Genomic DNA, 27,966 nt, shown 5'->3' on the forward strand with positions numbered 1-27,966 from the left:
AACCCGTCTCAATCATACCTAACCAGAAAGAGGTATTTTTCTATTTGTATGTAATAGGAGTTTACAAATGCGTGAGTCATTGAGTTCATTTTCTGACCAAATGCAAGCATATACTTTGTATTTTGCAAAGCCACAGATGATTGAAATACTTCTTATAGTAATGTCCAGGTAGTTAGATGGTGTCTTCTTTAGAAATGCATCAGAAACAGATCCCAGTCAGTGGGCGGTAGGACCCTCTGTGGAGATCTGTTGACAGCCGTCAGGCCTGTGTTCATTGGTTCTGAAATGACATGTGGAGTTCCCAAAATAAATAAATAGCAAAAGTGACACTCTGTAAAGGGGAGCTGGGGGTGTAAAAGTAAAAACATTGTTTTTCCTCTCTTCATTTTAAGATTTATATTAGTTTGAATTGATAAAAGTTGGCAGTTTTCTGGTTAGGTATTGTTTCTTCTCTAATATCATCTATGAAAACTCAGCAGGGAAGTATAAAATTTCACGGTAGGATTTTTCAAAAACAATAAATCCTGCTGTGATTAAAAAAAGAATTGAAAAAAAAAAAGTCTAAATGCGGTTTTTGGATGATGACATCACACAAGACCAAAATAAAAATAGATTTGATTGATATATTTACACATAACTCCATTCGAGTTCAGTTCCAGTTTGTTCATGTTCTCTTTACAAACTGCTTGTGTTTTACTGCTGCCAAATGTCTCAGTGTTCAAATTTGTTGCTTCTGCTGTCCACAAAACACACCTTTAAAAAATTATTTGATTAGGAGCATGCAAATAAAGAGAGCAAGAAGCTAGATGTAAATGAACTACTTAATGCACAAAAATCACTCCTGATCAGAAGTGTTTCACCAACGTTTTTAATATTTTTTTATATTTACCAATTACTGTTTTGCAAATAAATAGCATAAAGAAAACCTGACCAGGCAAACAGCGATTTACAGTGACTTCTGGGAAGTAGTTTCCATGCATTTACCTCATGCATGAGGTAAAGAAGGTTCTAAAAATACAAACCTCCATCCTCTCAAATTTTAAATAATTTAAAAAAAAGACTCCATAGTTTGCTCAGCCTTTTTTTTATATGTGGGAATTTTTGTGGGACACTGCCTGAGTCTGACACAAGGGAATCATGTTTTTCACCTTTGGTCAGCTATTGTGTTCATGTCCATTGTGTTTTATGTACGTGTCCTTTTAATGATGACCCACAGAAAAAACAAAAAACACACACATAAAAAAAACAAGAGAACAAGGTTGGACAGGAAAACATTTATATGTCAAAAAGAAAATCAGCTACTTTAATTTCTTTAGTTTTCTATTTTTGGGGGGTTTTATTCTTTGCAAATATAAAATATATTTTATTTCCTTAATCAAAAAGGAAAAACAAACTTTCCTTTTATTTCTAAAACTGTAAAAGGAGAAGTTATAAAGAAAAATAAGCTTTATTTGTAACCAATTCAGATTCCCTATGGCGGCATAGATTCAGCTTTGGTTTTTGAGTCAGGACTGGACAAAGAACCCAAGGGTCAGCGACTGAAATCTAAAAACACACACACACACACACACACACACACACACACACACACACACACACACACACACACACACACACACACACACATCTGTAATACAAGGCCAGCTCAGGGCCGACCGCGACATTCAAATCCATTCAAATGCATGGTGCGCGCGCGAAAAACACAACAAGCGAATAAACAAAAATTGTGTTCATTAATGCGAGCCAACAAAGACGAAGGAGAAAGTATCGAAAGTGCCGAAACGTGTCCGAATTTATAGAAACGAAACGAAAAATACTAAAAATAATGAACGCGTCAAGGATGGTCATTTTCGGAAAGACGAGGGTGCGCGTGCGTGTAAAATAGAGAAGCGACTGAAGGCCCTCATCAACTAACATAATAATAATAATAATAATAATAATAATAATAATAATAATAATAATAATAATAATAATAATAATAATAATAATAATAATAATAAAATAGTGAATAAATAAGAAGCTTGTCATTTGATTTCTCCTGACCACTTTAATCGCGGTGTCAAGAAATAAAACAACACTCAGTTTGGAAATCAAATAAAACACATATAAAGTGATGCAATGCTCCTTTGGTCTTATTTTGATGTGAATTAAAGTCGTCGCTGAACATTCGATTTTGCGTGCGTCCCACTTTTCAATGCGTTTTGCGCGCCTTGAGTCGCTCCTCACAATTAAAACAAACTGACAAGGATTCGGCGCAGAAGCTCATTACGTCTTAGAAAATGTGTCGAAGTTGTTTCTCTCCCCTCCTCGCCCCCGGAGGAGCGTGGTACCCTTGTGGAATATTTCCTTCTCCGTGTGGCTGCGCGCGTCTCTCCGCACATTCCCCGAGGCCCCGCAGGGGAGACCGGACACCCCGGGCCCTCTCCTGTCAACGGTCGGCTTCCTCTCCTTCTTGCGCCGAGATTTAGACTAATATTTGGACAGGATAGGGTTTTATAAGTGCAGTGCGCCGCACAGCCCGAGTCACGGGGCATGAATGTGAAATTGCTGATTTTATGATTACTTGAGTAAGCTGGGGCGTGATGCTGTAATAACTTTATCGGCGTGTCTGTGATACGGAGTGGCTCGTTAAACTTAAGCCCGGACACGTGGGGCATCCTTCTCTGACTCCTGAAAACCAGCGGGGAGGACGCGCTGTTTCATTGCAGAAGAAGAGGAGAAGGGAGAGGGGAGGCGCGCCCGCAGCCAGGCGCAGATTCTCCTCAGTCCCATCTCTGTTTACTAAAAGCAGAAAGAAAAAAAAAAAAAAAGAAAAAAGAAAAAATGGCTGCCACCGAGCCTTGACGGTAGCGCATCTGTGCTCGTTTAATGAGGCAGGAGCTTTCGGTTTGATGGCGTGCCGTGTTACTACAACAGGACGCGCAGGACCACACAGGCGCCAAGTTCACGAGGACCAGAAGATTAAATGAGACAGCGGGGAAAACCATCACCAGACCTGGAAAATATCCTGCGTCGGGAGACGTAATTATAGGCCACACGTGTTAGGGACTGCGCTTGAAAGATACACTTGCAATCACTCTGATTTATCTGTACAGGCATCAAGGAGAAAACATGCAGATGGGTGCGTAAAAACGCGCGCCAAATGCTATCCACCTGGTTGAATATGCTTAGGCCTCGCCCTCTCTCACACAAAATGTTATTATTATTATTATTATTATTATTATTATTATTATTATTATTATTATTATTATTATTATTATTATTATTATTATTATCTCATGAACCAGCATGAACAAACGCGTCTATTGTCGCATCACTCTGTCATCCAAAAGGCAAACACTGCATGGTCTGCAGTGTAATCAGTGACAGTTTCTCCTCACTTTGTTTTCAAGTTGCATGCTGCGATTCATTTATTTATTTTATTTTATTTTTTCCCCCCAGATACATTTATTGTTATTTGGACGTAATTTAAACGTGACAGTGTTTTGCTATTTTTTAGAGTTTTAAATCACTGATTTGTTGTTGTTGTTGTTGTTGTTTATCGAGAAGAGACCATGATTTGAACTTCCACAGCTAATTATTATGCGCAGTCCCTGCAAGCGGAACCTGTAGAAGGCGTGTGACAGTCCGGATATATTTTATCTGCAAGTATTTTTTTTTTCGTCGACATTGTGCTATTAATAATGATAATAAATCGTCGATCAATTAAAATGCTGAGATTCCCGATTGAGATCTTTTCATACTTTTGACACTGAAAAAATTCGTTTTTTTTTTTTTTTTTTTTTTTTTTTTTTTTGCAACACACTTACTTTATTCTAAAAACAAAAATCTACACATAGGTATTTCACAGTGCTTATTGCAGGGAACAAAGGCAGACGGCTGAAAACTTCGCCTCTCTGCATTTCTACGCATGTTTGAGCCTCTGCGGCGCTCGATGCCTCCACCACCCAGTCCGCTGCTTTCTGTCTGTTAGCACCTGAGTGTTTACAAAGATGGCTTCCGACTTGGCTTTGATGAAGTGAACTGGCACTGACTGACAAAAAAAAAACATAAAAAACTGACTATCTATCTATCTATCTATCTATCTATCTATCTATCTATCTATCTATCTATCTATCTATCTATCTATCTATCTATCTATCTATCTATCTATATCTGTCTGTCTGTCTGTCTGTCTGTCTGTCTGTCTGTCTGTCTGTCTGTCTGTCTGTCTGTCTGTCTGTCTGTCTGTCTGTCTGTCTGTCTGGTCCAGCATGTGTCAGTGGTTTGGTTTTGCTCTCTGCCTCCCACTGAGCGACATCCAAAACAAACAGGGCTGAAATCCTCCGTCCGCTTCATCCCATTACTGGCTCCCTGTTGACCAACAGAGTCAAATAAAAGATATCCGCTCCCAGAGCTTCGACTTCCACAGATTAAGTTCATCTGAAGCCCCGCTAGAAGCAGCAGCAGCAGCAGGAGGAGGAGGTGGATCGGGCCAGTAGGTGCAGAGGTCAAGTCCAGCTCAGGCCCTGCAGAAACGCATTCAGTGTCTCGATTTGTTCGCTGAGCAATGATTGTTATTGTTGTTGTTGTTTTTTTGTTTGCTTGTTTGTTTGTTTGTTTGTTTGTGTGCTTGTTTCAGTAAAATGCATCAGTCGGAATACAGCAGGTTGTGCAAAGAGTAAATATTATGTATAACATTGTTAAAAAGTGTGCACCAACTTCTCCAAGCGTCGAAATGTCCGTCAAGAAAGTTCAGCATCAGTAACGTGTCCTTGCCTCAACATCAAAAGTCACGTAAACGTTCACAACAGAAGAGACGTATCTGCTGAGCGTAAACTCGGCAACTCGGGATGTTTGAGCTGCACATGCATCCTGTGATGTTCCAGAAAGGCTCGGCTCACGCTGGAGGCTCTGCGAGCTCAGGCCGCTGAGACGCGCGCGCGCACCTAATGCGAGCCTTTACTGAGGGGCTGAAAAAGAGGCGCAGTGACGTTGCAATTCAATTCAAATGAGTGACAAGAACTTATTGAAATAAAACATTGCGCGCAGAGCGCAGGGACGCGTTTTTCCTGCAGTTGTGCCAGTGGCTGGTGGGGTGTGGGGGTGGGGAGGCGTGGATCTGTCTCGCTCACTTTTGACATTCCCGTGGCAGCAGTGGATTCTCTTCGCGGCGCGGCTCAGACAACAGCACCCTGCCGGCGATCGGACGAGAAGCGAGGACGGAATCGCTCTTTTACGGATCCGCTCGGGGAGCCCTTTTGTACCTGGACTACTTTCAAGGGGAGCGCGTCGAGCCGAACTCTCGCACGACGTCGGCGGCCGGTGGAGGAATGTGAGAAGCTTCCTTTTTGGCGCATGTTCATCTGCACCGCGCAGAGCCGCCTTCTCCTGCTTTCTGCGCGGCTGGAAAGCAGAGGAAGAGGCGGCGGTGAAGTAGAAGGAGGAGGAGGCGGGTCGGCTTATAACGACTCGGCCAGTTGCCTATGGACGACATTGGTCCCCTCTCTCCAAAGGCGAATGCTTTCAGTATTGCCTCTCTGATTTCGGCTGCAGAGCAAGCAGGAAACGCGGCGTTTGACAAACAAGGCACCGGTCTGGACAGCCGGAGCTACTGTAAAATGCACTACAGCACTGTCACCCGGGAAATGGAAGGTAAATCTGTGTAGATTAAGCCAATATATATATTTATCTATATACAAAATAGCAATAAAAAACACTTTGAGGATGCATGGAAGGGGGCGATTAAAGACAGGGCGGAAACTGCTGGAGTTGCACTGATTTCAGCAGGGAGAAAAGTCTGCAGACAAAAGCGTCCAAATCCCTGCAGCGTTCAGAGTCAGCACTAATTCGCGACGCTCACGTCGAGGAAGAAGCCAATGGGAGGAGGGTTTACAGGGGCACCCTGTGCGTAATGTTAAAAACAGACCATAATAATCACCAGCTACCTAAGAGGGAAACGGAGGGCTGGGTGGGGGGCGAGTGCAAATCCATCCCACTCGTGCATTTGTCCATAAACTAGGAGCGCGACGAGTCACCGGCAGCCTGTTTGTTTGTTCATGCAATTCAGTGTTTACCTCGCGCTCCTCTCCGCGGGGCCAGATCGTCTTTTGTTTGTGAACGGGGTGCAAATGTGGGCGATACCCTTATCCAAAAAGTTCAATAGATGCCGGAAGGGCCATTAAAGAAACAAGAAGAAGGGGCGCGCTTCAGTGTCAATCAGTCTCGTCCCAGGGCGAGGAAAAGGCACATTACCTGCAGTTCCTTATCTAAATAGAAATAAGAACCGGTTTTTATCGCGAAGGGGAGGCCCTCTGCGCCAGATAAGAGCGCAGACTGCGCCGCGGCGCTAACACACGGCGCACAGCGTCAGAGCGCGATCGATCTGAAGGGGGGGCGAAAACACACACACACAAAAAAAAGGGAAGCAGTTCACACGCACTCGAAGCAGCGCGTATCCGAGAGCAGTTCAGCGACTCGACGTGGGTTCTCTCTCATCTTTTTTATTTCTCTACTTTTTGGAAACCTTTCGTCGCTTTTGGGAATTTCTGCTGGTTTAGATCAGGAAGTTTTTAGTCAGGCTGAGCTCGCGTTGGACGCAACACCGAGGACTAAATGATCGCTTTTTGAGCAGAGAAGGCTGCTTCCAAGCCTCCCACCGTTCATCGGAGAATTACTCGACCCTGCTTCTGTTTTTTTTTTTTTTTTGTTGTTTGTTTGTTTTTTGCCGTTTGTGTTTTAGTCGACTTTTAAAGAGTAAAAGAAAAAAGGGGGGGGAAGGGGGAAAAAGCAGTTTTCTGGGATGATTTCAGCCATATCCAGCCCGTGGCTGACGCAGCTGTCCCATTTCTGCGATGTTGCAGCCTTCACCACGAGCAGCCTGAGCAGCCTCAACACGCCGGGGGGCTTCCACCTCTCCCCGTCCCCCGGGGATCCCTACAGCCAGCATGAGTCCCACTTCGAGCCCTGCCCGGCCGCCCAGCACAACTACAACTACCCGGGCTCCAACCCGGGCCAGGGCCCGGGCCCGGGCCCGGGCCAGGCGAGCGACGGCGGGACTCCCAACTGCTCGTCGTCGTCCTCCAGCTCCACGCCGAACAGCAAGAGCATCGTGAAGAAAAACCCCAAGGTGGCCAACATCAGCGTCCAGCTGGAGATGAAGGCTCTGTGGGACGAGTTCAACCAGCTGGGGACGGAGATGATCGTCACGAAGGCTGGCAGGTGAGAGCGCGTTCAAGCTCCGACCAGGGAGACAGAGACAGAGACAGGGACAGGGACAGAGGCTCGGACATGTTTGACTGGAACAAGTCGCCACTGTAAGTGCATGAACGTCAGGCGCTAGACACGACACGAAAATTATTGTTATAACTCTTATTATTAATAATAATGAAAAACAAAATCTGACAAGGAAATTCTAACCACCATTCGTCACCACCGAATACTAACTGAGATCTAATCATTTTTATTAGGCTTTCATGATACATTAAATATATATATATATATATATATATATATATATATATATATATATATATATATATATATATATATATATATATATATATATATATATATATATATATATATATATATATATTGTAATTCCCTACTGTTTCTGTAAAAAAAAAAAAGTATATATATATATAAGTGACGCATATTTTCGCGCCTTTGTTCGGCGTGGAATCACAGTAAACACCCGGTGCTGCTGCTTAGCAGCACTAAAAATAATAAGACTGTCCCCTCCGCTGCGCCTCTTCATCGTCTGCATCAATTTCACTTTGGATTTACTCGCCTCGACGAGGAAATCCAAAGTTGTCTCGTTATTTATTGCATCTCGTTGCTTTTTAGTTTTAAACTCTTCCTCCGTGGAAAAAAGGGGATAAATTATAACAAAAATAATTTTATGGTACTCTATTCTATAATAATAATAATAATAATAATAATAATAATAATAGTCTGAAATATGAAACGTAACACTGAGTCGACTAGACTTACTGGGTTTTTATATGATACATTTGATAAAATTGACGGGTTTATCATTATCATTATTATTATTATTAGAATGCAGAGGTAATAATAAGGTAATAATTCAGCCTGCAGCCTGAATGGGAGGCTCGAGTTTCTTCTGACAGGAGAAAGGAGATCTGCTGCAGAGCACTTTAAAAGCTCCTTCAGCCTCACCTAGCCACAACACTGACGTTAATTGAGCGTTGATTTTGGGATCCCTTTCACTGACTCGGCTGGCGGGTTACTCAACTTTCCCCTCGGAGTCTTGGGCAACTTTTAGGGTGAAAACAAGCCGGATGGGGTAGAAAAAGGGCCAACAAGAAAAAAATAAAATAAAATAAATAATGATAATAAAATCCTGCACACTTCCCGACAGATACAACGCAAACGCATTTGTTTCAGGACGCGAGAATAACATTGTGCATTGAACGAATGTTCCCTTTCTCCGCGCAAACAAATAGTTCCGATTCGGAGTCGACTGAGCAAGTTACTACACCCGGATGCGGGTGTGTGTTTACTCTAGCGTGAAAATATCTGGGATTTGTCAAAAGGCAGCATAAGAAGTAGAAACATACTAAGGGGAAGGGGAAGAAAAGTCTAGGCGCAGCAGAAAGTACATCATATACGCGGCAGCTTTTGGAGGGACTTCGTCCAGTTACGCATGAAGTGGTTGCAGGATTTTTAATAATCACGGTTCTGTTTTACTGCCTGCAGTTCAGGTTAAATAATGGGGCCCTGAGCTTTCAACGCATCCCAGCAAAAAACGCCTGCTGGCTTTTATACTTTGGCAAATACGCGCTTTTTATTTTTTATTATTATTTTTCCCCCCCTCCACAAAAGTTGACGCAATTGAGTCAACGACTAAAGCGCGCTAATAACCGGCCTGCAGGGAAACACGGCCTGACGTCACACACCGTGAAGGAAATACAAGTCGAAGATAAAGAATCAAACTGTGGATGTGTTGGGTTTCTCTTCACCTCTCAGGAGAATGTTCCCGACTTTCCAAGTGAAAATCTTCGGGATGGATCCCATGGCCGACTACATGCTGCTGATGGACTTCCTGCCCGTGGACGACAAGCGGTACAGGTAACGTCCTCCTGTTTCTGTCCACTGTTTTCTCTCTGCGCGCGTTTGCTGTGGTTTCAGGGCGTTAAATTGAATCGGATGGAGAAACGACTGGTGCGAAGATAGAGGCAGAAAGTATGTTGCGAACATTTGCATGCAACAAAGTTGCTCTGAAATACTAAAAAAAAAAGGAGTAAAATAAAATTAAAAAGCGTCCATAATTAATGTGTTTAAATTCACTGTATTTTTGGGATTACATAAATCACACAGTTTAATTTGACTAAACTTTCATTTCCAATTTTTTATTTTTTTATTTTTGCACACATAAAGTTGCATAATTTTTATTTATTTATTTTGGTTTTGATTTTTTTACATTACCCTTCCAGGTACGCTTTCCACAGCTCGTCGTGGCTGGTGGCGGGGAAAGCCGATCCCGCCACGCCGGGGAGGGTGCATTACCATCCGGACTCTCCAGCCAAGGGCGCGCAGTGGATGAAGCAGATCGTCTCCTTCGATAAGCTCAAGCTGACAAACAACCTGTTGGATGACAACGGACATGTAAGTGCAGCCGAGGGCGAGGAAACGGAGCTGCGCCCGGGAACAAATCGGCGTCGTTTTGTTCTGCGTCGCGGTGATCGAGATAAAAGTCGAACATTTCGGCCAAAAAAAAAAAAAGCGATCAACCTCACCTCCACGGAGTTTGAGACTTAAGGAGCCACAATTTGGCTCAGCATGGACAGCATTTATGGTGTTAAAAACTGCAAATGTGCCACGAGAGCTGGTCAATGTTATTCTCGCCTTTAAAGTTGTTTCCGGTTATTTCCATCATTCGTCGAAATAGCATAGCGGATGATTTTGCATCTTAGGATTAATTTCACTACTTCTGACGCCTCTTAGTCGTTAAGTAATGAACTAAATTTGGCGTAAACAGAATGGCTGTGAACATGCAGGTTGGTGCGTTGAGCACACAGGATATTTTCTTCAGACGATAACTTATTGTTCATTTGTGAATATTCAACAATTTATTAGCTGACCTGTGAACAGTGGAGACAAAATAGTTTTCTTTCAAAGAGTGTTTGCAAATTTAATAGCGTTTGTTTGTTTTTTTTTTTTTGTAAACATTTCTAATAATCCCATGTTTGGTGAAATATATATATTTAAAGTCGTTTTACATTTTTTTCTTTTGTTTATTCGTACATTTTGGTCACAGCAGTTTTTTTTTGTTGTTTTTTTTTTGTTTGTTTGTTTGTTGTTGTTTTTTTTCCATTCGGAACTTTAAACTCCTCCTGTTGTTTTCCAGATAATCCTGAACTCCATGCACCGCTACCAGCCCAGGTTCCACGTGGTTTACGTGGATCCCCGCAAGGACAGCGAGAAATACGCCGAGGAAAATTATAAAACGTTTGTTTTCGAAGAGACTCGCTTCACGGCCGTCACGGCGTACCAGAACCACCGGGTAAGAGACGTCCACCGCCCTGCGTAAAGCCTGCGGTGCAGGCGGCGCCCGACATGGCGTTTTACGCATTACATGCGCATTTACCGAGCTGGCAAAGTTAAAACAAATAGCTCCAGATTTTACGTTTTTGCCCTTAAAAAAAAAAAAAGAATAAAGAATCTAAACCGGTTTTTGGAGCGTTTGATTCAGAACAACTAGTGCCATCTTTTACGTCATCAGTCCTCTCCGGATGTTCAGAGACATATGTCAGTGTGTTTATTAGTTTTCTGAGAAACAAATAATCATTTTTTTAAACCAACATTCAGTCAGAGTTCACTGATGATAATAATAATAAAAAAATAGGAACTACTTAATTTCAGTTAAAAGTTTATGGATTTTCAGAAATGAGCAGCAAACTTGTTTTGTTTGTAACAAAAAAAAGCAAAAGAGCTGGAAAAGTTTCGATTTATGGAACTTTTATTGAAGTGACAACTCAATAATACACATGGAGCGTTATTAATAAATATGATGGTGTTTTAGTCGTTTTTCAAGTCACTTTCTCAATGGAGAAGATGGAGTGTTAAGCTCTGAGACCATTTTTGTGTTTTTTGTCGCTTTGCAGATCACACAACTGAAGATCGCTAGTAATCCGTTTGCAAAGGGCTTCAGGGACTGTGATCCAGAGGACTGGTGAGCTTTATTACATGCAAACATCACACAGTCATTGTCATATTTTCACAAGTCATAAAAATGTAATAAAATATATCTGTAGATATTCCTGGTCTTGGTTACGTCTACAGGGGCTGCATGTTTTTTCCAGAAACACACGAATTGCAGAAATCACAGCATATTGTTTGAAAGCCAATCAACTGTGTTTGCCTGTTACTGAATTTGCACCACTCCCAGCGTGTCAGATGAATGAAATGTGGGATTTTTTAAAAATATTTATTATTAAGTCGTGTTTCATTTGTACTTTTAGAACACATTAATCAAAATCAGTAGCGTTTTGGATTATTTCCCTAGTTTGGCTTCCTTTATGCTTGTCCTTCTACATCACATTCACTTTCTACCCCTCCACTGTAAAACGATCCTCACACACACCATTCCAGAATACTAAAATGAGTTTTCATCCCCTTAACATCGAAAGAAACTGTGCCCTTGACAATCCTTAAGTAACTTTGAAACCGACTCCAATCTCCCGCTGCAGGCCCAGGAATCACAGGCCAGGCTCCCTGCCAATAATGAGTGCCTTCGCCAGAACAAGAAACCCAATGTCATCTCCCCCTCAGCAGAACGGCACAGAAAAAGGTCTGCAGCTCGCTCTTTGTTTTACTTCAAACTTCTTGCCAGTGATCGAATATCCAGCGGAGGCTGGCTGAGCTCCTCTGTGTTTGTGGTGCTGTATTTCTGTCAGCTGTGGGGCATTTTTTTTTTTTTTTTTTTGCGTCTTTCCCTTGACTGAAGTGCAGCAGTGCGTTTGCTGTATCAGCCTGTTGTTGGTTTTAAATTAAACATTAGAAATCAGTCAGCCAACGTCACGCGCTGGCAACATAATAAAGATTATGCCGCACGACCGACCACAGATTCGGAGCGCTGCAAAAACTGGAAGGAAAGTTACAATTTTTTTTTAAATAATCTGAAGTAATGAGTGACGTTTATTCTAATTACTTGAGAATGAACTTCAAATATTTATAAAATCCGGGAGTTTTACTGTAGCTGCCACAATTATTTTTGTTTTTAATTCTGTGTATATGGTTATTTTTGGAATTTATTCCAAAGATAAACAAACAACAAAAAAATCCAAGTAGAATCTGTGTTTTTATTTGTATCATTAGTATTATTCGCTCTACTTTTTTTTTTTATCCAATTTGCAATTATTTTTTGGCCCATACTTTCATCGAGACATGGAAAGGGTTTTCACTATACTGCTAATTTTGTAGAAATAAGAAAAGGCTTTTAAAATATCTCTAAAGTAACTTACTGTTAAGGATTTTGCAATAAATTAATTGCATGCTAAATTAAAACAAGCTCAATAATGTCCTTTTGCATGCTAATTTTTCTCTTTTCTCTCGTTCTACCAAAGACTGGGTGACAAAAGTCTTCAGTCTGGTTTCAACTAGCCTCTTTTTTGAAGGACAATTTTGTTCATTAAAATTTCAGCAATTTTACCTGTTGTTGTTTTTTTTGTCGCTTTGTTTATTTATTTTGAATATGTAAAATTCCTTTTAGTTCCAACATTAAACATTTCTTAGAAATGGAAGTGTATTGATATTTTACATCATTACCATTATATTACTTGAAAGTGATTTCAAAATAACAATATTCTTGTTTATCGCAATAAATTCTGGCACAATTTATCGTCCAGCAAAATTTGGCCGGCCGGCTTATTGTATTGTATTTCAGTCTGGTTTATTCTAACGTCTTCATTTTTCTGAACCCTCACAGAAGATGCCAGACGGGAATATGAAGGAGACCCCAGCGGTACCCCAATTCACGCCGACCCGGCCCACCAGCTGATGTCCCGCGTCCTCAGCCCGGCTCTGCCCGTCCCAGGAGGCCTCCACGCCGTGCCGCTGACGAGCGGCCGACCGAGCCCTCCCCACGACCTCCGGCCCGACCCCCACCCACTGCCCCCGGACACCCTGCACCATCACCCCTACAAGTACCCCACCGCTTATGAACACTACCTGGGAGCCAAGACCAGGCCTTCGCCTTACCCGATACCGAGCATCAGGGGACACACGTACCATCACCACATGAATCCCGCCACAACTAACATGTACTCGGCAACCAGCGGCCCCTCTAACTACGACTACGGGCCCAGATAATGACTGCTGTCCGTCAAGGATAATGCCGCACAGCACTGTGGGAAAACTAGGCGGACAGGAACAGCAACACGGTTCATTCAGGCGATAGTTTCTGCAACACGTGGGGTTTAATCAGAGGCTGAGACTCCCCTCTGCTGGATAAATCCTGTCATATTTATTTAAAGGAAATACATCTAAGCATGGACACCTGTTCGAAGCCCTCAGATGGGTCAGCTTTGACCTTTGAACCTGAATGGAAAGAGCTCCTGCTCGAGCAGAGCAAGACGTTAAGCCATCAGGCAGTGAGGAGGAAAAGGAGGACCCTGTTCCTCGAGACGGACAAGACTTTTGATCACAGACTGGGATTGATTTTTTTTTTCTCTTTTTGATGCACTTTTCGATTTGCTTTGTTTTTATTGCTTTCGACAAAAAAAAGCCATACATTATATAGCACCCACGATCTGTCTAGGTTAGTAGACGAGATGTTTGCATGTTGAGCTCATCGGAGAGGACGTCAAAAACACATCAAAATTAATTTTTTTGATTTTTTTTTTTTTTTTTTTTTGCTTAAAAGGAAAAGAAAAAAAAAAGTGTTTGAAATTCATAAACATCTCGAGCCGCTCCGAGCTTGTACCATGGCACTGACTTGCAGCAATTCTGAGTAAATAAAAACAAAGCAGGAAGAACTCTTCTGTATCTGTAAAATAAACATTAAATTCTTGTAATTCATTCAAACGAAAAGGTCTCCGTGCGAGTCTTCCATCCGAAAGGCTCCCGGCACAAAAAAGCAGGGAACGTTTTAAAGAAAAAAAAAAAAAAAAAGAGAACAAACTCTGATAATAGCATCGTCCGACCGGATTTGCGCTGCTGGAGTGGGCTGAGGTGTCTGCTGCTTTTGCAGTTATTGGCAGGCAAGATTTGAAAGCTGTCTAAACATCGGAGCGATTCAAATGGTGAAATGTGCACCTGGTTTTAAACACACAAAACACACACACACACACACACACACACACACACACACACACACACACACACACACACACACACACACACACACACACACACACACTCACCTTTTAGCCAAACTAAACCGCTAAAATGACTCTGGGTTTACTTCTTGCAATTATCATTATTTTGAATAAAGTATTTAGATTTTCTTTTGGGAGTAAAACTATTTAAAACTTCAAAAGGGGGGAGAGGAGGGGACAGACTTAATTGCTTTGAGAATGGATTCAGCTTACCTGTTGGACATTTGAGCTCGCGTCTTTATTTTTGATTTCCAGCCATGCCTCCCCCACTTTTTGCTCCCCCCCAGACGGACATCATCACTCAATTTATAATGTGACACTCGGTGATGTTTTGAGAATGTGACCCCTCTCGCTTGTCTGTGCAGCCATTTCCAAGCCATCTCATATCTGAAGTCCTATGAGGAATGCTTTGTTGTCAAGGTTAATCTCTTTGGGAGAAAAAAAATCGTCTTTGTGGATTTGTGGCTGTCAGAGATTCAAAGGAAAGCGTTACCTAATGATTCATCATGATATATATTTATATTTTTCCCCTTCTTTTCCTTTTGGCTCCCATAGAGCTGAGAGGATGGGAAAATGATGCCTGGGGCGCCTGACCTCTGACTGTTAAATGACTTGTAAAGGTGTCAGAGGTTAAATAACGTTTCTACTCTTTCAAATCGTGGCTAATTGGTTGTATCGGTTTTTTTTTTGTTTGTTTGTTTTTTCTTTTTTAGTTTGGTAGTTTTTGTGCAATGGCCCATAAAAAAATATGGGCTTGATTAAATGACATTACAATTTTTTGAGTTCATGTTCTCATAACGTGATTACCTATAGACCAAGAAATGCAGGACTTTAAAAAAGTTAACTGTTACGTTTTTGCGCTTTTTCCCCCGTACAAAATATATATATATATTATTTATTTATTTATGTTTTAGCTATCGTTTTAATTTACATTATTATTATTATTATTATTATTATTATTATTATTATTATTATTATTATTATTATTATTTTATTTTTTTGTTAACCTTCCGGTCGTGCAGTGGCGCCTCCGGACACGTCGAGCCGGGCGATGAGCGCAGACAGCCGGAAGCGAGCAGCCGCAGATCCCCCTGACAGACGGGCGCGAGATCCGACGTGACGGAGTACTTTTTTGTCGCTCGCGCTGCGCTGTTGGGTTGAGCTCGTGGGCTTTCAGTCGAGTGGCTGAAAATGCTAAATTCGGGCTAATTGCGGGTTTCGCAGCAGCAGCTGAACCCATTCGCGTTGTTTCATAGGAAGCGGTTCGACACGGGGACAAATATGTCGGTGAAGAAGCTGCCAGAAACAAACGGGAGCGAAGAGGGCCAATCTCAGCCGAGGGCGTGAGTTGTCATTTATTCTTGTATGAAGTGTTTCTAGTTTAAAAAAACTAACAAACAAACAAACAAAACAACAACAAAAAAAAAAACGTTCAATAACTGTATCTTTATTTAATGAAAGCTCAACATTCGGGCCCACAGTTGCTGTCTTTCTCATTTTTGCAAGAAAGTTAAAAAGAACAATGAATTAATTATGACAGTGGCGCTTTTGCATGCATGTTAGTTGTCAGCAGAGCCGGACCAAGATTATGTGGGGACCTCGACACATTTTTGATTTGGGCCCAACCCTGCTATGCAAATCACTCCTGGCTTCTGCTTACAGGCAAACATGGCAACATGTTATGGTTGGTTGTGTGTGAGTTCTAAAATATTAGCATTTTGAAAGGATTCTGCAACGTGCAAGTGGTTTGATTTGTCACAAGCGCATGTAGAAAATGGCAAGTGCTGGTGTGTGTTCTGAGTGAGAAGCCAAGCACTGCAGGAGGCCCTGCCGGCAGGGAGGCCTCACACAGCAGGCCCGTTTGTTTGCACAGCTTTCAATGAAGCCTCAGTGAAAATATAAAAAAATAAAAAAGCTGATTTGTTCATTTTTTTAAAAATGTGTGTTAGTTTAGAGATGAAAAGCATTTCATAAAAACAATCGCGAGTTTTGCAGAGGCAAATTATTCTATGCAGAATAAGTGGAAAACTAAGTTGGATGAAAGCATTTTCTGTCATTTAATAACATTTGTTAAAAGTGGCAAAAACAACTGAGAATGATATTCCATGACTTTTTTTAAAATTTACTGGATGTGCAGAGATGTGACAACCAACCCCAGAAGGAGCTCTTGGAAAGCATTTAAACCCAACGTTGCTTTGACATTGCCTGAAACTTCTCTTGGTTTTACAGCAATTGTGTCCTTCTAATACCTGCCGATACATGTTTCACACACAGTTTCATATTGGAAGCATTTTGCGGTAATCTAGCAGCTCGAGTCATTCCTGGTCTGTTGCGTTACATTCAAACGAACAATTTCTGCAGGGGTTAAGTTGGGTCAGCTACATACTACTGCATAGCTTCGGCTTGCTAATGAAACACCAGTTTTAATAATTTTCAAAATTTTTTAATTTATAATTTTGTGAGCATGAAAAAAAACCAAACAAATCTGACATGAAAACCACAATATAGATAAACACCCTCTCGCCTCAAAGGAGGCAATAAAGAACTTTTGAGAAATCTATTCAGATTACAAACAAATCGTTGTGTTTTTCAAAGTGGCAGTGAGTTTAGTCCACTGCCTTAAATGGCAGCATTAAACCGTTTCGTGGCCAAAAGCATTACAGTCGTTTAATAAATCATACAAGATGTGATGCAAAAAAAGGCAAAAATATGAACATGGAAAAATAAGTAAACAAGCAAAACAAGTTATACCATACTTATGGTATAACTTGGTATCAACAGTTTAATTTTAAGTTTAGCTTTTAAACGGTTTAATGTCAGAATTGATTCAGTTTAATATGAAAACTTATGGTAATATGCTCAAGTGTTTGAGCATATTACCATAAAATTCAGTCATGCATAGTGATGTATGAATGCACAACACTGTAAGAATTAAAATGTAAACGTGCCGTAATATACCCAAAAAACAGGCGTTTGCCACAATCCACATGATAAACACTTTGAGTAGTTGTCAGTGATTTGGTATAAATGGGAGCAGCTCCAATTCGCTGCATTCCAGCTGTAAACTTTGGAAATTGTGCCTGCTGGAGAACATGTAATGAACTGCACATCTGCATCTGCTAAATGCAATCAGCACAGCTCCTCTGGAGAATATTCAACAGGCAGACACAATAAAGTAGTAGTTTTCATAGCCCTACACATATTTAGACCTTGTCAACAGTATTAGATTGTTTTTACAAATATCTATGCACACCAAAGGAAAAAGTCCAAACAGCTACTGAAAACCTTATGTGTTTAATTCCCTGGTCCTGCAGATAAAAAAAAGGGCCCAAATATTTGCCACTGACGTACAAAGGAGGGAAGGACGGATGATAATGTGACCTGAAAGATCACTTGACACTCCTCTGAGTCATCTGTTGTGACAGGCCTATCAAGGGTTTGATGTACTCGCTTCAGCAAAGCGTAAATCTCTGCTGATGAGCCTTTTGCCGTAAACCGCGGATGGCTTGAAAACAAACCGGGTAAACCAAACTGACTCGACACCAAACGTGGACTGGAGCACGGCCCAACATTTTGGTACTTGAAGATATGTTTGTTACAGATGGGGAGACTTTTTATGGCACTATCTTGCCAACATTGAATCTCCTTTTTGCCTTACCCTGCACCGTGGCGCATGCAGAGAAGTGGATCTTTGACATTTCCTTTTTAAACAGTTTCTTTAAATTGTACCGAGTACTGGGTCTTCTCATCTTTCCAGGTCATCAAGCTTCCCAAAGCAATTGGACCTGAAGGCTGAGGTGGCTCTGGAAGGAGAATGATTTTGCCGTCCGGTGAGTCTGTGTTGATGTGACCATGTGTTTTCAATCATCGTGCAAACGGAGCTCCCAGTTTTTTGGCGGAGTCCATGTTGCCACATACCTACGAGATGCTCAGGATCTTTTGGCGGTAATATCGACACAAAGTATTACAGATCCTTAGTCTCAAAATTACATTTTTCTACTCACTATGTGAATGTACTCATATTAAAAGTTGGATTCTTTTCAAAGTGTGTGGGGCGGTTGTTATACTGTTCAAAAGAAGATGAATTTGTTTTAGTCCTTCTTTACCAAAGGTGCCAACAGAATCATACACATACCCTCAGCTGTCTTTTAAAAGCAAACAGTGTTTCAGCTTAAGGTAAATTATAAATTACTTACATCCATTTTAAATGAAACATTGCATATTGTTAATTTCAAAGTAATTCCAGGGTCATTATTTTCATTGTTTCAAACTTGCTGCCTCTAGTGGTAGTCACTGGTAGTGACGTAGGGAGTGATCAGAGCTGCATGTGCAGAGCCGTGCAGCCCACCAGATTATATCCCAACCCAAAGCCAATCTGACCTCTGACCCTAGAGGCCAGAGAAGACACACGTTAGGTGATAAGTGAAGCACAAGCCCCATTGTGCAGAAAGTCCCCCTGTCCATTTATTGACTTCCTAAAAGATCCATTATGGAGGTGATTTACGAGATCTACGGCCGGCACCCCAGCAGGCGCTTCTGAGGCCGACGGTTCTCTGACTGCTCCATTCAGAGCACATCTGCGCCAATGGAGGCAGGATTTGATTTATCAGAGAATGGACGGAAGCTGGGCCACAACACCCGAGTGTTTGTTCAAAGCCAACATGAATTTAGGAAGCTAACATGAATGCAAGGTGTCAGCAAAGGGGTCAGAGACAAAAGGTATAGACAAACTCCCTCACTGAGCGTTGGAAGCAAGTCACAAAGTTTTTGAAAATATATTCAAGGAGCAGAATTTTACAAAACTGAATAAAGAAATAAAAAAAAAAAACCTAAGGAAACCCAATAAATTCTTAATTCTGCGTTGAATTTTCTGTGACAGCAGTGGCTCAACAGAGGAGCTCGTCTGCCAAATGATGTCTTTCCGCTCTTTCCTGATGGTTTCCCACTGCACAGCAAAAACACAGAATCTCACCAAGTAGTTTTGGTCTAGTTTATGGTGCACATGTCCCAGTATCCTTGAAATACAAGTAACTTTTCAGGTAGATTTAGGATCTTGTTTTAAGTCAACAATTCCTTAATTGTGATGAAAAACTAATAGCTCCACTAGCTGATTATTTCACTTCCAACGTGGGAAAAATGCCTTAGTATAAGTGAAATAATCTGCAAAAGGAACTCATACCTTTTCAATAATTTTAAGGAGTTACTGACTTAAAACAAGCTTCTATACTTAGTAAAAAAAAAGTTATTTGTAAGTTAGCTTTGTAGTACTTCAAGTGTCCTAAGATATTTGTGCTAGAAACACATATAGAACTGATTAAAATCACTAAACTGAACATATCAACTAGAGTTAGTCACATTTTCAAATTTATACTCTCACTGAACAATAACTAAAATAAACCTCAGACAGTCTGTTTTTTTTTTAAATTTGAAATTTATTGTGTTCTTTGGACCTTGTTCATTAATCTACTCCAGAAAAGACACCCACAATTTACCAACATACGTAAAAACCCCTCAGTCCGGTAGATCCATTATACTTGGTAGCGTTTCCTTTATCTACGCCTTGCAACAAAAGTGGCCAGCCCTCCCTCTGGTGAACTTTGTTTGACTAAAACAGCCCAGGTCAGGCTGAAAGCTGGAAGAATAACAACGCAGGATTACAAAGCTGCTCAGGTGCGCTATACACCTCAAATTCATGTCCACTGGAGCAAAGCTTCCATCTGCCAAGTCAACACAATCACATAGCTGCACAGCATCGAGTTGGTCTTTAGCAAATAGGAGGCAGAAGACCTCCACTTCTGGAGAATTAAAACTGAAAACTTTTCTAAGAGCGAGCTGTTAGAAAAGTTATCAAAACGCACTAAGATGCAAGAGAAAAAGCAGCTCTTTAACCTGAAAACGTTCAGAAAAAGGAAATGGATGAAAAATAAAAGGCTGGTTTTTGAATCTGTACTTTGGTATTAATATTACACCAGTGCTCCAAACTGTTCTTTCTGTCTTGCTTGATCATTTTATGATTTTAGACTGACATACTTTTTTCATTTTGTATGGAAAATCATGGCCTTTGTAAACATAGAAAAAAATAAACATTTAAAATTCTAATGTAAACTTTTATATGTAGCTCTGTGTCGTGTAAGCAGGCATGAGCCGGTTGCTGGTATTAAAGTAGAAAAGTTTTAAGAAGTTACAAGAGTTAATGGGATACAACAATTAGTCTTTTCTCAACCAACACCAGCCTCTGGGGTTCTTAGGGATCTGACTGGTCTATTGGAATTTTTATCAATTTCAATGCTTCCTGTAATGCAGAAATAAAAAATAAAATAAAAATTTGCAGGTGTTTTGATAAAGAAAAGTACATGAAACAATTACTTTAGATTATGATATTCACGCATTCAATTCTGATTTTCCTTCTCACAATTGAATCTATGGATCAAAAAAATGATTGCCGCTTATATTGTTAATGTATTTACTCAACAGAAACAAATGCACAAAAAATTAACAGTAGTTGAACAAGTAACTACCAAATTACACAAGTCCAATCACAAGGACCACTCATAGGTGCAGCTGTAATTTAAACACCTTTTAATGAGATAGCAGGAAGCAGGAGGGAGTGACTTGGAATGACTGTCTGTCAGCACGTCATCTCCGCTGTTAAAGCTGACAGAAAGGTAAAAACATTTTCCATAAACCTGCTTAAAAAAACCCATAACAGTCATGATATGGAAATTAAAGGAATCACACTTTTGTCTTGTTATTAAGGTGAAGCTGCATGTAGAATTACAGCCAGCAATCTGCAAGCGGCTTGTCTGTCATGCAGTTGGCTGCAAGCTAGGTACAGCAGCAGACAGCCCTACTAATTTATCCAGTAATATCAATAACTAAACTTAGAAGGGATTTACTCAAAATATCCACTTAAGGCTATCAAAATGAACATAATTTTTTTGCAGCATTTTTACACAATATGTTTGAGCAGAAGTAGGAATACATGTTGCTTTTTTTTCATTTTAAAACAGAAACGCAAACTACGTTCTGCTCTTTTGTGAAACTTCCATTTGTTCCTCAGAGTTCTCAAGCTGAGAGAATCTGGTACCGGCCCATGCCAAGAGTCGAACCGGGTCACTACAAAACAGAGCAGATGATATTTTGATTTCAGTCTGCAGACTGAAACCCAGAGAGAGTTCAGAGAATCAGCATGTGTCGGCATTTTGGTTGTAAATGGACCACAGGCTGACGCGCTGGTCCTTGGATCCAGCAGCCAGCAGTCTTTGCCTGGGGTCCTGGTGATCAGAGAAGGCCACGCTGAGCACCATGTCCGTGTGGTACTGAAGGACCGCCAGCGGCTGCAGCTTCTTCCAGCCGAACACTCGCACTCGGTGGTCCCAGCCCGCAGATGCCAGCAGGCGCCCGTCACCCCGGACTCGGAGCTGAGAAACACCGGGATTGACCAGCGTCACGCAGTTCTGGAGCTGCAAAACCACAGACAAAGGCCTTTAGCAAACAGTTTGCTTGGATAGAATGAGAAATATTTGCATTTGAAGCACTTCTGTGTGTTTGAAGAATACATTAACAAGCAGTTTCTTTGAGGAGACCGTCTGATGAGAATGAAACCAAATAAACCGAGAATTCGAGGACGAAAAGCAAAAGTAAACAGAAAACACACATTAGTAAGATAAAAATTAGGTCAATAAATCACTAAGTCACTTCGCTCCAGGGAAAGCGTGGCCAACAAAAACACACACACTAAGATGCTATCAACTGATACGATGACGGAGGTTCAGGCGTGAGGGCTGGAGGTCTGTTGAACCTGGCCGTAAACTCCCAGGACTCAATCATCGGCCATAAAACATTACGGCGCGAGAACCCCGAGGAAATCTCTCAGAGTCCCATTATTTGCTTTGGAGTTAGCGCCGCTGGGTTGGGGCGCAGGAGGGAACTGGGGATGGGGAAACCGAGTTACCTGTGTCACTGCAAAAAGAAAAGGGAGAAAAAAAAAACAAAACAGAGGCCCTCTCGCTGAAAAACACGTTTGCAGAAACTCAGCTGCTTCAAGCGTCTCTGATGAATTACGTTCTGGTCAGCAGGTGAAGACGGCTGATGAATACGCTGGTGTAGCTTCTGCCTGCTAAAGATTAGCCACAGCCCCCCCTCGACTCTCCTGCCATCTCCCTGTGATCTACTGTCCCAAGGATTGTATCAATCTCTCTAAAAGGGCAACATTCTGACATATTGTAATGAATGGCTCAGATCGGTATCTGGAGGGCCTGCTGCTCCGGGGCATTCCTGCAGAGAGAACGTGCTCTTTCTGCGGCGCAGGGATATCTGCCGGATCGCTACATGGGCAGCGAACATCTGGACGTGGGAGCAGAAATCAAACTGGACAGCGTAAAATTGACTTCATAAGTTGCGTCTGGGGAGACTAATGGGCCTTGGATGGGAGGAGATGTTGGGAGAATGTATCTGCATGCACGCTCCCGTTCTGGGCAGGGACCCGTCCGCAAGCTGCATGTGGAAGATATAAGCCAGGTACAAGATGTGAATCAAGAGGAATGTGAGAGAGAAAGAGAGAGAAAGAGAACAGAGAAAGGAATGTCATTGATCATAGTAAAAAGAAAAGAAAGAAAGGAAAGACGTTCAAAGCAGTTTGTGGTGCCATTTTTCCTATTTTGCTTTTGGTAATGAACCCTTCTCTGCTGGTATCAGTAGCGTAAAACAGTAGCTATGTTTTCATTAACTGTAAAATTGCGCAAATTAGAATTACAAAAAATTTCTTTAACATAAACACGGCAATTTAAAAGAAAACAAAGTTTTTTGATAACTTTTTGTGCTAGGATGAAGTGGTTTTTTTGGCCTTATCAAAATTTGTGTGTTTTGCAAAACTGAAATGCAGACGCTTTATTTTTATCACAACCAGATGAAAAGATCAAGAATGCGACAAAGTGGTAGAAAGATAAATGATTTTTAATGACTTACCACGTGAACAAACATACTGTATTTGCCTGTTATTATCATTGTCTCTTACTTGATGTTGACACCCCAGTCTGCGAATAGTCTGAATAGTTTAGTTTTTTTTTTTTTTACATTCATGGAGTATTAAAAAAGTTCTGCGCATGTCTGAAATAAAAACAAGTGTGTGACCATTCAGGCAGAACAAACCAGAAAACCAGATCCAGAGAAAAGTATGGGAGTTACAGTCATGTGATCAACATCCAGAGGTTACTTCTGGTGGAGAAGAAGAAGACAACAGGAAGTGGTAGGCGCATGTTCGGTGCAAGCAACATATTTTTTAGCGACTTATCGTATGAACAAGGATATTGTGTAAATTCAATAGTGTTATTTAACGTATACTCCGCGATTGCAAAATTGTTTCCTAAGCGGAATATTAACAAAATTTTGCACATTTGTCATGAATACTAGTGTGCGTGCCCATTCAGACAGAACAAGACGGGTAAACAGATCCAGAGAAAAGCAGGGGAGTTAGAGATTGTTCTGAGCTTTGTTATTACCTCAGGTATGTGGTATGCCCCTACCTCTCCCCATCTGGTCTGCATTAGAGGCCTGATAATGATGGGTTTAAGTGTCTGTTTTTGTTTGTTTTGCTTCCCATAGTTTGTGTCAGGAAAAGGCATTTGTTTCATTTAAGGGTCAACTGCAGGCGGTAAATGGCTAATGATTGCAGTAATGGTCAGTCAGCGAGGCCGCCTCGTTAATTGTTTTTACTTTCTATCCGAGAGAGACAGAGAGAGAGAAACTGCGGATAGGAAAACTGCTACACGGAAGAAAGGTCGTCCTGTGTCATTATTTAAAATGAAAGATGCCCGTGTGCAGCGGCGAATACAGTCCCCCCGGCTGCTGTGTCGCTGTTTATTGGGGGATTTAGTCCCTGGACTAAACACACGAGGGGAAAACAGGCAAATAAAAGATTAAGTTAATAAATAAATTAAATGCTTTACAAAATTAACTTAGTAAAACAAACAAAAACAGTAAAGGAAAAATGTGGATTATTATACGCTTGCTGTAGAAATGCATTAGAAAAACGAACATCAATCCAACATCAAACATTTCTTTCACATCGTGAACCAGCCAATAAAATTATGCTCTTAGAAAAAGGCTCAAGACATTAAATATATAATTTATATTTATTGATATCAATGGAAAAGATGTGTTCTACTGCTGTAGAACACATCTTTTTTTTCCTCTCTCTTTTTCAAGAGAGAGGAAAAAATAAAAATCACTGGTGACACAATTATTGTTCAGCCTTGCAAATTCTTTAAAATAAATGTAAATAAAACTTTTTATTTCTTACCCATTTCATATTTTACTTAGAAGGTGAATTGGCAAAAGGATTATAGAAACTTATTTAAGCCCAGAAGAACAATAATTAGGAAGTTTCACACAACTGGAACCGAGACAGAGAAGGCTGCACAAGTTTAGTGTGGCTTAAATCTGCTACACTTGGCTCACCGAAGTCTAAACTTTTGACACGGTTGTAAAAATTTTCATTGGATGTTTAAGATTTCTAAATAAAAGCGCAGAGCAGTAAAAGCCAAATCTAGTTAACCAATTTAAAAAAATATATTTTTCTCATCTTATTTCTACTATTAGCCCCATCTTCCATCTTCTTACTTAAATATGTTGGATTTTTAATAGACGAGCCTAGGCTCTGTATCTCTTTTTGGTGAGCTAATTTCACTGTCTTGTTTTATTACCTTTGCTTATAAATTTGAGTATTGAAAAAGTGGAGTTGACTAACAACCAGGTCTGTTGGGCCAAGTGGCAGTAACAGGGACAAATGAACATCTTACTTTGTACTTTGTACTGCGTGTGTTAAAGGATGCAGACACACAGTCACTTTAATGTAACAGCTGGATCCACAACACTCGCTGTGGGTCTCCAAGTGTCCTGACACGAACTCGCACTTCACCATCCTCTTTCGTCCCATTTCATCGGTCTCGGCACACGCTGAAGAAAGGGTGGCAGGTTTCAATCGCGCTCTGCTCCACTTCCCTTCCTCGTCTTGGCACGTGTCTTGTTGTTAACGCGGATCCACTGAAACGTCCCGTCATCGCTCACTCACTTGCGCCTAGCGGTTGGGAAGCTTTTTCGCAGGTATTCCCGACACGCCCTGTCCCTGAGTCACACTTGGTGGAGGGGAGATTACAGCCTTTTGTCGCCCTGTCGGTTGGAGCTTGGCTCTGGCTGACGTGATATGAATTTGTGAAACTGGTGACCGGAGGAGAGAAGAAAAAGCATTGGGAGAGGGAACACAATTTTATTATTTTATTATTTTTATGAAAGCTGCAGAAGTGTTATAGGCCCTGTGAGGATGAAACCATCAGGACAACCATTCTATTTGGACAGAGAAACCATACAGGTGACCACTGGGTGGGAATGTTGTTACAGTCCCATTCAAAGACGAGGAGCAGGACTTCCTGTCAAGAACTGTCATCAGATAGAACAAGCTGTCAGACATGACCGACTTACTATGGAAGCCTTCCTTTTTCCTTTTACAGGCCACAGCCTGCATTTCTCTCTCTCTCCTGAACAAACTCATCATTGCACTTGTCCATGCATTGAAATGGGACAATTTGTTGCCATCAATTGTTAAGATTAGTCAATAAAACAAGACATCTGTCTGTGGGAAACTCCTGCTCTTTCTGAAGCTCCACATTTAGGAATTCATCACAATATGGCTCTTCTATTAACCCTTTAACAACTGAGAAGTAGGTCCTATAACGATCTCAGCAAATGTGCAGTTCCACCAGGTGTTTGCTGATTGCGCTGGCTAGTCTGCAGGAGTTGAATGTTGGATAGCTACTCTGTGAGATGGTTTTCTTCATGTAATAATAATAATAAAAATAATTATCTTTGCACCAGAAATAATAACTAAAAGATAACGGTGGTCCTTGGGCCTCTTGGTGTTTAAGGTAAATCTGCTGTTCGAAACCTTGGCATAAGGTTGAAAACTGAGTCAAATCCTCCGTTCCATCCTTCTTCGTCTGAATTCATGCCTTTGTTTCATCTCATCTGAATTATTGTATTGCATTTACAAATCTGAACAAATCTACTGTTGGCCAGTTGCAGACCATGCAAAATGCTGCTGATTTATTGTCTACAGTACTCAAGTGGTGGTGTCAATGTGTGATTTTGTAAAAAATAAATAATAAAATAAAGTAGACATTTATTTGTTTCTAAAGTATCAATGAACTCAAATTATATTCAAATTATGGATTTTGTGGATTTAACAAGGAGTTAAATCCATGCATATATTATGTAATTTAACGGCTAGTGAACCCCAACACCCACACATCCTCACAATCCCAAAAATGCCCAGTAGAAGGGAAACAGGGATGAAGACGATGCTTCGCTACCACAAAAAAATCTGAGGCCAGCAGGGTCACATGGCAGATAAAGGCCTCTGGGAGCCATGTGCAACACATTAACCTCCATTCCTGTGCCCATCTGTCTTTATCTGGCCCAGATAAGCTCACTTCATAGACTTCCAGTGTCACTAAATCATAACTGCGCTGTTTTATGTCAAATTCAGTTCCCTCCTGGATTTCACTACAGCCATCCATCTGCCTCGCCCAGCCAGCTCCACTGCACTCTTTATTGCCGGGGTAATTTGTGGGAAGTGAGATGCTGTGGCACTTGCAGTCTCCCCGGTCTTTATTGCAGCCTCCCACCGTGAACTACTGTTCCCCTTACTGCAGATGTGTTTTTTGTTTGGCTTAGGGGCCTCCAGGTTTTGATATTTTTATTACCTCTCGCAGGTCGTCCGTCAGAAGCCGTGGCCCGGACCTGCCACCCGGCAGGACCTCCACCCCGGCCACACAGAAAATACGTCTGTGGGAAGCGCAGAGGATAGCTGTCTGGACGTCACACTGAGCTGCACTTCGGAGTAATTTAAAAGCCCCAACTGAATCCTTTCCCTCTTCCTTGTGCTTTTTTTCCCCCGGTCATCCTCATCCTGGATTACACGCTGAATCAATATTTTGTTGCTTCAGCAAAATAAACCCCAATAACTACTCGCCTCCTGTTTATGGTATACTGACTGAAATCCTGCGCCGTGTTTGTCTAGACACATATTCGGGGTGAGAAAATGGGAGCTCTGCAAATATTTCTAATTCAAGCGTTCATTTGTAAAAAGCCCTGGAAAGAATAATACCCCTTCGCTGGAGCTAGGAGCCCACTATATCAGCCGTAGGTTCCCCTTGGCGTTGATTCATGAGGTTTGACTGAAAAATAGAAGCATTCCTATTTGCTCATGAAATCAAGAGAAAATACAGCTTCAAATGAGGCAGAAAGTCTCTGAAGCAGGAGCTGTTATGTAAAATGAATTATGGTACGAAAGCTGATGTGATCTCTTTAAGTGTGGCAGGGGCGGGGGAGTGTGAAATTGAAACACACGCTAGTGTGAGATGCTGCGACGTCTGCCATCCAAGTGTACGTACGAACAATTTCCTTCTATATTGCTCTTAAAATATCAGTGACAATTTCCAATTTTATTTGCTGCACAAAGCGATTCCTGAGAACAGCAACTGCTGCTTTTGAACATATTAAGAATGTCTCAGAGTGTCTGTGGGTGGTTCGACTCTAGAGTGACAGCCTCAGCCTGGCCCTTGGCCCCGAGCCCTGCCAACACTGTGTA

General features: G+C 41.3%; 2 protein-coding genes and 1 long non-coding RNA gene across 3 annotated transcripts in view; 2 read left to right on the forward strand and 1 right to left on the reverse strand.

Annotated features, from left to right (window-relative positions):
- Positions 1–5,101: 5,101 nt before the first annotated feature.
- On the forward strand, positions 5,102–14,034 carry tbx1 (T-box transcription factor 1). The gene is made up of 8 exons (XM_055050871.1): positions 5,102–5,634; positions 6,843–7,200; positions 8,971–9,072; positions 9,438–9,609; positions 10,352–10,507; positions 11,109–11,176; positions 11,694–11,794; positions 12,932–14,034. The coding sequence occupies exons 1-8, from the start codon at positions 5,466–5,468 to the stop codon at positions 13,312–13,314; spliced, it is 1,509 nt and encodes a 502-aa protein (XP_054906846.1). The 5' UTR covers positions 5,102–5,465; the 3' UTR covers positions 13,315–14,034.
- A 1,281-nt stretch (positions 14,035–15,315) lies between these two features.
- Positions 15,316–27,341, forward strand: LOC129373143 (uncharacterized). The gene is made up of 3 exons (XR_008607317.1): positions 15,316–15,664; positions 18,079–18,151; positions 27,089–27,341. It is a non-coding gene; the product is annotated as an uncharacterized LOC129373143 (long non-coding RNA).
- Positions 19,636–27,966, reverse strand: part of gnb1l (guanine nucleotide binding protein (G protein), beta polypeptide 1-like) — a 31,590-nt gene continuing 23,259 nt past the window's right edge. Inside the window, exon 7 of the mRNA XM_055050919.1 lies at positions 19,636–21,784. Coding sequence (XP_054906894.1) covers positions 21,506–21,784 — 279 coding nt within the window. The 3' untranslated portion in view covers positions 19,636–21,505. The remainder of the gene's footprint in view (positions 21,785–27,966) is intronic.

Source organism: Poeciliopsis prolifica, unplaced genomic scaffold (genome assembly GCF_027474105.1).
Source record: "Poeciliopsis prolifica strain line A6 unplaced genomic scaffold, Auburn_PproV2 SCAFFOLD031, whole genome shotgun sequence".
In the NCBI taxonomy this organism is placed as follows: Eukaryota; Metazoa; Chordata; class Actinopteri; order Cyprinodontiformes; family Poeciliidae; genus Poeciliopsis; species Poeciliopsis prolifica.